At 40.8% G+C, this 13,333-nt stretch overlaps 1 protein-coding gene across 12 annotated transcripts in view; it reads left to right on the plus strand.

Moving 5' to 3' along the window:
* The window catches only part of Fmn1 (formin 1), a 370,679-nt gene that overhangs the window by 254,119 nt on the left and 103,227 nt on the right, over positions 1-13,333 (plus strand). For all 12 annotated transcript variants that reach the window (XM_031371363.1, XM_031371365.1, XM_031371369.1 and 9 more), the window contains one exon: positions 3,977-4,097. In XM_031371363.1, coding sequence (XP_031227223.1) covers positions 3,977-4,097 — 121 coding nt within the window. The remainder of the gene's footprint in view (positions 1-3,976; positions 4,098-13,333) is intronic.

Raw genomic sequence — 13,333 nt, forward strand, 5'->3', positions numbered from 1 at the left:
GGTGGACCTCTGAGTTCCAGGCCAGTTTGGTCTACAGAGTGAGTTGCAGGATAGTCAGGAATATACAGAGAAACCCTGTCTCCAAAAAAAAAAAAAGCAAGGAAAAATTATATACATGTGTTTCAAATGTGTGTGTGTGTGTGTGTGTCTTAGTCAGGGTTTCTATTCCTGAATAAACATCATGACCAAGAAGCAAGTTTGGGAGGAAAAGGTTTATTCAGCTTACACTTCCACATTGGTGTTCATCATCAAGGGAAGTCAGGACTGGAACTCAAGCAGGTCAGGAAGCAGGAGCTGATGCAGAGGCCATGGAGGGATGTTACTTACTGTCTTGCTCAGCTTGCTTTCTTATAGAACCCAAGACTACCAGCCCAGAGTTGGTACCACCCACAATTGGCCCTCCCACCCTTGATCACTAATTGAGAAAATGCCTTACAACTGGTTCTGAAATGGAGGCATTTCCTCAGGGGAGACTTGTTTCTCTGTGATAACTCCAGCTTGTGTCAAGTTGACACACAAAACCAACCAGTCATATATACATATACATGTACATATACATATATAGTGTCAATTTAACACTAACTCCCCCCAAATCCTGGAATGATATATAGTAATGCATTTCATTCTTATTTTGGGATGTTAGGGCTATGATTCTTTTTAACCTTTAATTACTATGCATGATGAATGTGCATTTGTAAAAGTGGAAACTACACGCAGCCATTCATTCAGTCTTTCAAGGTTCTCCTTCCATAAGTATTTTCTTGCATCCTGGTCCTTAAAGGAAATTTTCGAAGCACTCAGTTAGGAAGCCCGGGTGAACATTCCTTAAAGGTCTCCAATGATCCCTTTTGCTTGTTCTGTGGATAGTGTAAAGTTGCCAGTGATCTTGACATTGCTCCTTTGAGAGCCAGATTCCCTGTTGACTTTTTAGTGTCTACCTCGGTGGTGTCCAGTAAACATTAGCCACATATTGTTGATGTAAACATCACCAAAATTGGCAGATTAAAGAACTAGGGGTGAGGAAGTAGGTGGTTTTATTTTGTTTTGTCTTTCTGGGGTGAAAGAGATATGTTGAGCTTCAAGAAACATAGCGGTGGCAGGCATGTCTGAGCACACTCTAGGTTCTGACAGCAGATACCTACAGAGCAGAATTATCCCGAGGAGTGCTAGCAGGTGACATTTTTAAATTCCAGATGGGCAAGGTCAAATTTTACTCTATCCAGTGATCTATTTTATTCTCCATAAAGAGGCTGAAATTAGTCTATGGCATATGATCATTGTTAAGTGCAGGATGCAATGGAATTGCCTGTGTGGAACAATATCTAATAGGACGAGTTGCACATATAGATTAAGCCTCATCCACATTTGCGCAGCGCCCTCCCAGTGTTCACTGCAGAACACAGCACACTCCAGGGCATTGTGGGGCAGAAGAAGTGATTTTTTTTTTTTTTTTTTGTAATCAGTGGTGATTAGCAGTGGCCTGAGGAAAGGTGCGTCCGTTCAGCTTCCTGCTCCTGCCTGGCATTGGGTCCAAGTATAGGGCCATGTAGGCTGAGATGATACCTTGTCAACTCCCAGTGCTTTGACTAGACCCTCTTACCAGGTTGACTCATCACCAGCATTTTCTCTTTTTCCACCTGACAAGAAAAACAAGCTATAGTGGAGTCAGACACACACAGCTTAGGGATTATTATACCCAAATTCCTCCAGTGTGGGTCTCCGTGAGTGCCTTAGATGGCTTTTCACTTCGTATTCAGACTTGACATTCACAATGTTCCAGCTGTTTTTCAAGTATAAAAATAAGTATAGGAAGATTGACAAATATGGATAGATATAGTACTGATAAAATAAGGAGAGCTACCTTCCCCCGACATCCAAATGAACCTGACAGACTTAGAGTAGTGGTTCTCAACCTTCCTAATGCTGCGACCCTTTAGTACAGTTCTTCATGTTGTAGTGATCCCTCAACCATGAAATTATTTATGTTGCTACTTCATAACTGTACTTTTGCCACAGTTATAAATCATAAATATCTGTGTTTTTGGATGATCTTAATCAACCCCTGTGAAAGGGTCATTCAATCTCCAAAGGGGTTGTGACCCACAGGTTGAGAATTGCTGACTTAGAGAAAGGGTAAGAGTCTAGGAAATCCCTGAAACTATAGAAAAACATAGCCATAAAGTACACATCTGGTACTGTGGAGTAGTCGGCTCTAAACAGGACTTCTATATCACACCACGTGCAGAAGACCTGCACAAGATCAAGGCAGCTCAGATCCCAATGTGGATAGATGGTGGAGGAGCTCAGCAAGTGCCACCATTTAATGACAAGGCACTTCTTCAGGGATAAAGCCACTGGGAACCTATCTATGCTCTAGTAGATGATCCTACATCCTTTTGCATACAAGACAGTACTAAGTGGACTCAGTATTGTTAAAAGAAAACATAAAAAGTTGGAAGAGAAAAGAGGTTGTCGGGGAAAGGGGAAAATTTTAAGGAGCATAAGAATGGGGAGTAGATTTGACACTTTAAACATGTATGAAATTCTCGAAAGCTAAATACACACACACACACACACACACACACACATTAATTAAAATAGGCATCTTATGGTAAACTTTCTGACTTTACAGAACAATATTTCATGAACTGTCTGCTGTGGTGCCTACCAACCAAAACCATTTATTGATATGTCAGATATTATATACTATACCAAGTGTAAGACAAAGTCCTTACCACTGATGTGTTTATAGTCCAGTGACACATCAGACATACAATCTAAAGCTAAACATTCTAAATTAATAGCAATAAGTGCTACGATGATAGGATCAGACACTCTTAGATAACACAGAGAAATACCCAATTTGAGGAGGTCCTAGAAATCTTTGAGGAAGTACTATTTGTGTTAAGACTTGAAAGATGGGTATGAAGAAGGAGCCATGAGGAAATTCTAGGGAGATGAAAAAGAACATCTTTGTAAGTAAGTAAAGGCCTAGGGGCAAGAGACTCACTCTCTTTGTTTCAGGAAGGCTTGGGAGTAGGACTTGAAGTTGGGGGGAAGGTAGATCTGAAGCTGGTACTATAGACAGAGGCCAGATCATAAAGTGCCTTGTAAAGCAGTTTTGGCATTTGGAGTTACTCCTAATGGCACTAGGAAAGATGGAATGTGAAGGGCAGCTGGCAAAGTAGTGTGTGCAGACAGAGAAGCAAGTGAAGGCTGTCTAAGATATGCAAGATAGAGCTCATATAAAACAACTCAGGAGAAAACGGCCTAGGCTGCAGAAGATATTTAAGGCTCCCGTTAGGTTTCAGTATGCCTGAAGTGTTTGTCTCTTAAGATAATTCACAGCTCAGATGGTCCATCAGATAAGGCTGTGGACCTTGTCAGAATTATACCCAACCATACCCACTGCAGATACCTCCTAAAATAAGCCAACAGCAGTTAGATGCACTTTGCACACACATAAGTCAGATTCGTGCACACATTCATCATAGCAGAAAGGACGAGTAAAGGAAGGAGGGGCAGCTCCCATTCAGTGCCTTCTTATCCATTCAGTGCCTTCTTATCCAGCGCACACCCACAGGCGCACCCTAAGATGAGTTATGTAATTGCTAGCATGTGTAACTCAAATAGGGACTTTCAGTGAAAGTGCTTTCATGTGTTTGCCCTGTCTCTTTCCATGGGAATAGAGAGAAATAGATTAGAATACAACTGACAGTTTCTTCTTGCACTCTTAAGGTAAGATCAAAATGCAGCCCAAGCCAGCACCATAGCTAGTCTCACTGCCAGGAAGACCAAAAAGATATACCATAATGGAGTCAAAAGCTTCAAAGTACAGGGTCCTGGTTTAGCTGTACCATGATTCCTATTTAACCATGTGACTGAACTTAATTTTTTTTTCTCACTGATGCTTTGGAGTGTCAACTAAAGCACCAAGTGGGAAGTAGAATGTTCTGTTGCTTATCCTGTCTTTTAGGAAGCTGGAACGGACAAAAGTGTTTTCCCACTGCCTGAACCACAGGATTTCTTCCTGGCCTCCCAAGTCAAATTTGAAGACCTCGTAAAGGATTTGAGAAAACTGAAGCGTCAACTAGAAGGTAATGGGGACTGTTGCGATCATTGCAAGGGTGACTTCTTAAAAACAGTTTTATCTGATGGCTGGCTCATGGAGTGGATGGGATGGAGATCCCTCATGGGCTTCTGTGGCCAGCAGAGAACCTTCCTTCCCTGGGCAGTACTTGCATGCAGTAAATCCATGCATTCCTCTGATTTAGCCATTGATCATTTGATCTCTCTGTGTCTTAGCGCATCGTCCTTTACTCCTGTATGCTCATCTGTTTGTGTTTGGAGGGATTGGCAGGTGTTCATGGGTGTGTGTGTGTGTGTGGAGGCCAGTCAACTGTGGGGTCGACTACTCTTGGGCATAGCTCATCTTGATTTAGTCTTTTGTTTCGTCCTGGAGCCATGATCTCTCTCTCACTGGCCTAGAACTCACCATGTAGACTATGCTGGTTTACAAACAAGTGCCAGAAGTCTGCTCACCCTCCACCTGGCCATCCTAGGATTTCAAGTGCTCACCACCATACTAACTGGGTTCTGGGATTCAACCTTGAGTCCTTATACTTACAAGGCAAGCACTTTCCCTTCCCATTCCCCAACTCCATATCTTCCTTCTTCCAATAGTCTGTAGTTACAGCTTTAATAAATGGGTTCTTGTTGCAAGCATACCGTTTTCTTATATCATTCTTGGAACAACCATGATAAGCTGGAATTATATTAATGCCATTTTAGACATGAGAAAGTTGAGACTTAAGAAAATTGTAGTCAGAGGCACATGTCTTCTGCTTTGATCAGACCTATAAAATAACACATCATATATATTCTAAGCTTATTTTACTATAGATACACACATATATATGTTTATAAATACATGACATATATGTGAATATAGAAAGATATGTGCTTGTCACATATGCCTATGTACTATAACTCTGTATTTATTTTTGATACAACTCTTTAGATAAAAAACCCCACATTATATGTTCTATTTCAGTTAAATGTGCATTTTAGATGGTGGAATCCAAAAACCCAAAAGCTGCCTTTTCTTTTTCTTTCTTTTTTTTTCTTCCTTCCTTCCTTCCTTCCTTCCTTCCTTCCTTCCTTCCTTCCTTCCTTCCTCCTTCCTTCCTCTCTCTCTCTTTCTCTCTCTTTCTTTCTTCCTTTCTTTCTTTCTTTTTTGTGTGTGGCTTTTTAGAAGGTGAAAGTATGTGTCTCTTGGGCAGGGATTTTCCATTGGCATCTCTTGCATCCTGTGTCTTCACTGTGGAGACATCTTTTTTGTCCAGGAATATAAATACTAGCCTTGGCACTGTTGGGAACTAATGGAGACTCTAGGGAGTGTGTTAATGTGGAAATGGACCCTCCTCCCAGTGCCAGAAGGAAAGCTTGAGGAAATGAAGAGCTTCAACCAGGAATATTTTTGCACTAAAACATAAAATAAACATTAAAAAAATGTTTATTGTGAAAGAGTGCTTCAGTACTCCACTCTTCCATTTGAGACCTGCCTGGCCATGGAAGCAAAGTGGGAGCAATGTGCCCCTAGGAACAGGGGGAGTTATTTATTTCTACTTTGGGCATAGAACTTGTTCAAGTACAGATAGTGGTTACAAGTTAATCTTTTTAACATTGTGAATTATTCTTAAAGGAGCATTCTGATTCTTCCCCACACCCACTCCCACTATTGATGTTGCTGAGAGAATGAATTCAACCAAGCAGACCCTTCATACAGGGATCTTATATGTGAACGTTGTTGTTTTTTTGTTGTTGTTGTTGTTGTTGTTGTTGTTGTTGTTGTTGTTGTTAAGGACCTCACAGCTTTATCTCTTATCTCTGAAACTAGCTCAATTTGTATTGTAATAAAACAGAGTAAGTAAGCAATCACACAGAGTCTTCTCTGTACTTCTTCAGGGATAGACTTAGGAGGCAGGGGACTCTCACAGATAGCAGCAAATGTCCTGTAGTACAGAATAGGGATCCAAGATATAGGCCATCCCTTAGAGTCAATTCTTAGGCCCCTCTCTTTGTCCCTTGGCCTGATCCTTCATAGATGTTTGAGAAGAAACTTGACCTCTGTTTGATTTTACCCTCTCCTGCCAGGGGCTATCTCCCTAGGTGTCCTCATGGCTGTTCTTGACTATAGGAGCTTGATGTTTAATAGCAAAGGCATGGCAGGAGAGTAGACAGGCAGGTTTCCCAGGGCACCTCACTTTGTCTAGGGATGCTGCTGAGTGCCACTTTGGCCTCTGCATCTCCACTGACACTCTCCTCAGTCACTCCAAGGACCTACAGGAGCTTCTGGAGCTAGCAAACCAGCTTTCAGAAGAAAGACTGAACATCACCTGGGTTGTTTCCCTTCCCTAAACTGTACATCCCCCCACCCCAGACACATGAAGTCCCAGGAACACCAAGGAGGGAACGCCACCCTCCACCCCACACACATTGAATATTTAAACAAAAATGCCCTGCTAATCTTTAGAGATGCCAGTGTTTCTAACACATGAAAGGTACCCAGTAAATATTTAAAGAAAACACAGAGCCTGGCTTCTCTAATGAATTTCTTTTTCTTCTAAAATAGCATCTGGCGAGATGACGAGGATCAAGGCGGTCCGTTTCATCTCTAGTTCCCATTCAGTTTCACCTCCCTTTCCATAAGGCCTTGGTGTGAACCCAGATTGAATGTTTAATTGAGGAGGACATAATTTTCACACATACAGCAAAGATTTGATGAGGCTTTGAGGTTTATTGTAGCCATTAAAATGTCGTAGCTGCTGGCAAAATCCCAGAAAATGTCTAAAGCTAAACCAGATGTGATTAGCAAGTTTCAAGTGGTGTCAGGCCCCAGGTCTCTGGACAGGCATGACACCACCTTTTAGAAGAAAATAATGTTTAGTAGCATCAACCACACCTTGCTGTAAAAGATGTAAATTGAATGTAGGGCTTGTGGGCATACAAATCATCACTGATGTGAGCCTCGGAAGTAGTCAATAAAATTCTTCCTGAAAGACAAGACTCAAGTTTTGTGAAGTAAGTAAGCATAAAAGAATGGATAATAGCCCCAACTGAAATGTACCGTGTGATTATTATTCTCAGATTCTTTTTCATGTAGCATATCTCTTAGCCCTTATAATGGTCCTTTGGAATTAGTATTACTTTTGACTTCCACCAAGATAAAGAAACTGAAGTCCTTCATGTTAAAGTCATTCTTTAATCACTCACAGGTAAGAGCCATATTTGAAGCTGGATATAATGCTAGGATATGACTTAGGTTCTCGTTGCGTCATCCCTGTGGCTAAGAAGGCTTGTGTTCTACGTTCATGTCCCAGCACTACCTTCACTGGCTGAAGAACTCAGGTTCCTCCTGTTAATGATGGGTGATACAGCCCAGGAGCATTGTCTGAGACAGAGACATACTCATTGCTGCCCTACAGTGTGTGTCCTTGAGTTCCCATGTCTTCTTTATTCGCTTTGAACACCCTGGCTCCTAACCATGCATCCAGTTCTTTAGATGTCTCTAAATGAGTCTGTGAATTATTTTCTTTATCTTATGCATTTCCCTTCCCTGGACTCCCACAGGGAGGAGAAAACTGTCAGACTCCACCTTTACCACTACAGTTGCTGACTCTTTCATTTCCTCACTTGTTTTACATTTTCAGGATGTAAGGTGGCAAAGACTTTTCCTTACATATGTATTGTAGATACATAAAAGATGTGGTAGAAATTAGTATTAATGAGAGTGTCTTGCCCTGAATTTGGTATTTTTCAATATAAATGGTTAGTGAAGCATAAAAAGAAAAGAGCTCTGGCTGTGGAGTCAGATGTGTACAATTTACTGGTTTGGTGAAGGTAAATCTTTTAAGTAATATAACTATAAAACGTTACCTGCAGAGAAGGTAGATAGGTCCGTGGTTGTGTATACGCCTTGCATCAAATGGTCCTGGCCTCAATCTTCAACCAACATACACGTACAAACAAGAAATTAACTAAAATTCTCCATTTCAACTGGGTATGGTGGCTCATGCTTGTAACGTTAGCACTTGGGGTGCTAAGGGAGAGGAAGTGCCTCGAGTTCCAGTCTAGCTTGGGCCACATAATGAGACATTGTCAAGAAAAACAAAAACAAGGAAACTAAACCCACTTAATTTTCTTACTGGGAAATCCGGATACTTAGCACTACATCATAAGAAACAATGAATAAATAGTTCCTTTGATAATGACAAATAAGGATAGATACACCCCTAACAGTAACACCGTTATGACTATAACCTATAGAATTGATCCCTGCTACTCAAGGGCCAGCAGGCTGTGACTGGGGAGTATCTCGTTCCTAGACAAATGTCCTTCCTTCATAAGGACATAGCTAAGTCTTGATGTTGATAAACATAAACTTGGTTTATTCCACATTTCTTACTCAGACAGTGGTTTTGATTTCCTCAGTACTATTACATTATAGGAAATCATTGAGAAAGGGCAAGTGCCAGTGATCTTTCTTTCTTAGTCCTTGACCTTGTCTGCTGGCCAGAACTCTCAAGGTATTCTTACCAACCCATATGTGGTAGGTGAAATAATGCCCCACCCATCAATGCTCAAAATACCCCAGTTTCCAGAATCCATGATTATGTTACCTTACATGGAAAAGGGGGACTCTGCAGATGCTGACATGGGGAGATTATTCAGGCCTGGCCAAGTGGAACTAATCTAATCACATGAATCTTTAAAATGAATCTTTAAAAGCTGAAAGCTTTCCCTGGCTGTGATCAGAGGAAAACATAACTACAGAAGAATGATCAGAGGGATGCAATATTGCTGGCTTTGACAATGGAGGAAACGGGCAGTGGGCCAAGGAATGTATGAAGCCCATGGAACGGGAAAAGGCGAGGAGCAGAACCTTCCTGGAGCTAGCAGGGATAGTCCTGTCAAACCCTTGATTTTAGCATAGCTAAGAGTAAAGCATGTGTCCAGCTTCTACCGTACACAGCCGTAAGATGTACTTTGGTGCCTTACACCACTTAATATTTATGCTAATTTGTTATAAACTGGAAACAAATGCATCATGGCATGGATCCTCTCCCTGATTGTATCTGGTACATCCACCCTACACACACACACACACACACACACACACACACACACACACACACTCATAAACACACACAACCTAACTGAGACTATAGTTTGTAGGATTCCCCAAGCAGAAGCATCAATAATGTTGGGTGAAGTGTGACTTTTTTGTTTAAAAAAAAAAAAAGTCTGTAGGAAGGATAAATACCAAAACTTTAATTACATTTTTTGGTGTGTATGAGTATGTGTGTGCATTCGAGAGTACACATGTTAAGGCCAGAGGACAACCTGAAAGTCTTGATTCTTTCATTCTACCTTGTAAGCCCCCAGGACCAAACTTGGCTCATCCAACTTGGTGACAAATACTTTACATGCTGAGCCATTTATTGAACACTAGATAAACATTATAATGCTATATATTAAAATCATACTGTGGAGGCTGGGAAGATGGTTCATTGCTGGCTGTTCTTTCAGAGGACTCACCTGGACTCATGTGGCAGCTCACAACTGCGTGACAGCAGTCTCAGGGGATCCATCCCTCTCCCCTGGCCTCCTCTGGCTCAGTACACAAAAGCTGCACAGGCACATGTGCAGGAAAGATAGCCATGCACAATATAGACAAACATAAACACTTAAAAATCATATCCTATAGGTCCATTGCGTACATGAGACTATTGGAAGCTCTTAGAAGCTCTTTAAATTTTGAAATAAGTAAGATTTAACTCTCTTTATAACGGCATCTGTCAGGTTAAAGAATGAAACGTCAGTTCTCTTCACTGATCATGTAGTAGTTTATAAAACATACATCTATTAAATATAGTTTGTGAGGATGAGGGATTGGTATTTGCCTTAGTTAGGATTTTATTGGTATGAATAGATGCCATGATCACAGCACCTTTTACAAACATTTAATTGAGGCTGGCTTTAGACATTTAGTCCATTATCATCATGGCGGGAACATGGCAGCACAGAGGTAAACATGGTGCTGGGTGTGTATCTGAGAGTTCCATATCTGGATTTGCAGGCAACAAGAAGAGACAATGACACTGGGCCTGGCTTGGGCATTTGAAACCTCAAAGACCATCTATGAAGTGACACACTTCCTCCAATTAGGCCACACACCTCCTAATAGTGCCACTCTCTATGAGCCTATGGTAACCATTTTTTTTTAACTGCCACAGAATTACTATCAAACTTTCAAGGTAATTATGCACTTGCTGGTAAATGACCATTGCTGTGTGACCCTCATAGGAGGCACTGAGTGACCAGTGCTTGCTAGCACTTGCTCTTATAGTTGATTTTGGCACTGTGGGAAACAGACACAAGCAGATCCTCTTTGATGGCTTGATGCCTCAAACTAAGTGACACTAGTGGTCTCTGGAATTTGAGGTGGAATGCTCCTACCCCGAATACACATTTCTTTGATGTGATCCTGTGATAGTATTTTGTCATGGAAAATTTTATTCTGCATATGAAATAAGAAAGCTGGATTAATTTTTAAATCAGAAACTGAGCTAGGAATTCTTTGGGTAAGTGTTGAAAAGCCCACACATTCTTGAAAAATCATCTAAGAATAAAAATACTTTGCCTTTCTGGCTAAAAGTTATTTAACATTCCCTCTCATTAAGATCGAGCTTTATAATAAAGGAGATCTTTATAAAATCTTTCCTTGGAAACAAAGCAGTATTAGCGTGGTCGTCCGGTGCCTGGACAATGTCAGTCCTAGTTAAGCACAGTACAAGATGCTCGGGTTTGTGAATATTGGCAGAGATACAAGTTCACACATACATCCTTCATGGTGTTCCTGACTGTATCTTTTCCTCTAAATATTTAAGACTATATATGTGAACATCCCCTCTTATGTTCCATTTAGATATATTTAGACATACACTTAGATGGCTATGGAAAAGCAAAAGTACACTGACCTTTTTACTTTCAGCTCTTTTTCTACAAATATTTACGCTGGAAATGTTTGTCCTCATGTGCTAATGTTTCTAGGGCTTTCCTAAATGAGATGTTCAGTGAGACACATAGGCCGGGCATTCAATGAACATTACAAACCCTTAATCTGATATTGGGAGTGGAAATCTCGCTATGCTGATTCAAATTGAGGTTACACCATTGATCGACATTGTTATTTTCATAATTGTGTGTGTGTGTATGTGTGAGTGTGTGGCGCACGTGTGCTCGCTAGTGTGCACATGAATATAGAGTCCAGAGGTCAATGTCAGGTGTCCTCTGTCACTTTATGTCTTCACAGAGCCTGGAAGTATCTAATTTGGTTAGAATGAGTGGGCATCAAACACCAAGAATCCTTCCCTCTCCTTCCCAGTGCCTGCTTTACAGGCACTGTTTTGCTTGTTTTCTTAATCGAAGTAAGATTTTATAAATACAGTATATTCTCATTACAGTGTCCCCTCCGCCAACTCCTCCCAGATCTTTCCCTCTTAGCCGCTCACCCAAATTCCACCCTTTCTGTCTCTCATTAGAATATAAACACGCATGTAGAAGATAATGTTGATGATGATGATGATAATAATAATACAAACCAGTTCAAAGCAAGCAAACAAAAGAGCCAAAGAAAATGCATAAGAAACACATAGACTCTGAGACATACACATTTTCACACAGAGAAAACCCATCAAAACAAAATTGGAAACTGTAATATACAAGCAAAAAATCTATAAGGTAAAATGGAAAAAAAAATGCCAAAACAAAGTATAGCAAGGCAAAAACAGAATCCTCCAAACATACAACTGAGTTTAGTTTGTGTTGGCATCTACTGCTGGGTATGGGGCCTGCCTAAGGTGAGTTTGTACAACCACTGACTTCTGGGAGAGAAATAGCTTTTCTTTTGTGAGCACTTATGAACTGGGGATAGCTTCTGGGTTAGGGATGAAGCCTTGTGTCTACTTCCCCTCTCAGTATTGCGACCCCATCTGGCTTAGGCCTGTCTGGTCTCTGTGCCTGGCTTGTTTCATCTGGGAGCTAGTTACTGAATTCAGGTCCACTTGTTTGTGTGGTGACCATTTTGCCGGCTGAGCCATCTTCCGAGTCCCATGCAATTATAGGCGTTTTAGTTCTTGTGTCTTTATCTTATGTGCCAACCAGGTTAGCCCAGAGCTGCTGGCCAAGCCTCTGTTTGCATAAGCCTAGAACCCTCTACCTCAAAATCTTAATTATAAGTAGATATAAGTGCATATGTGGAACCCAATTTCAAGAAAGCCTTTCTTTTTAAAGGTCTTTTAAACTATAATCAATACATCATCATATGAAATGGTAGATGAATTCATTCATATAGCTTTGTATTTTCCCAAGGGTCATCATATGGTTGAACAACACTCATATACTTTTGTTTATGGCTTGTAATATAACTTTTATCATAGGCATAGAGTGGTATAGTAGACATGGTTCAATTCTTTGAATGTATATATGTAACTTTTATACTTACAACTTAGTGTTTGTTTGTTTTCCCGAGACAGGGTTTGTCTGTAGGCCTGGCTGTCCTGGAACTCACTCTGTAGACCAGGTGGACCTCTAAAGATTCATTTGCCTTTGCCACCTGAGTGCTGGGATTAAAGTCACAGACCACCACCATCCAGCTGATCACTTAGTTTGAAAGCGTACATTATGTTCTACTCTCAGTGGATAGAATAATTAAGTTAAAGATTTGGAAAAGCTTAAAAATATGTCATTTTAAATATTAATTCACCAAATCAGCTAAACTGTTTACACACTGGGAAAAACTTTCCTGTTCAGCAGCTCCCAGTAACCAGTAAACTAGCCATCAACTGTCCTACAGTGTAGAAACCATGATACCATTGCCAGTGAGCTATGAAAGATATGATTCTGGGGAGTATCTCTCCCAGTGCTGATTCCTGTGCCTATTCTACTATCAGTCAGACATAAGGAAAGACCCAAAGCATTTTAAGAAATGTAAGTTCTGATCTCCATATGCAGCCATCCTCAGAATGCTCGCAGAGACCTGGTCTCCCACTAGGCAGAAGGCACTGGTTATGGGAAACCAAAGTTCCAATAGACAAGGATGATGAAATGTCCCCAGGATAGATTAAGAACTCAGGATCACAGGCAGGTACCGAGAGAAAAAATTTCCAGACTAGGTCACAACAGTGCAATCAGGGAGAATAATAATCTTCTTCTTCTTCTTCTTCTTCTTCTTCTTCTTCTTCTTCTTCTTCTTCTTCTTCTTCTTCTT

This window comes from Mastomys coucha, unplaced genomic scaffold (assembly GCF_008632895.1).
Source record: "Mastomys coucha isolate ucsf_1 unplaced genomic scaffold, UCSF_Mcou_1 pScaffold15, whole genome shotgun sequence".
NCBI lineage: Eukaryota > Metazoa > Chordata > Mammalia > Rodentia > Muridae > Mastomys > Mastomys coucha.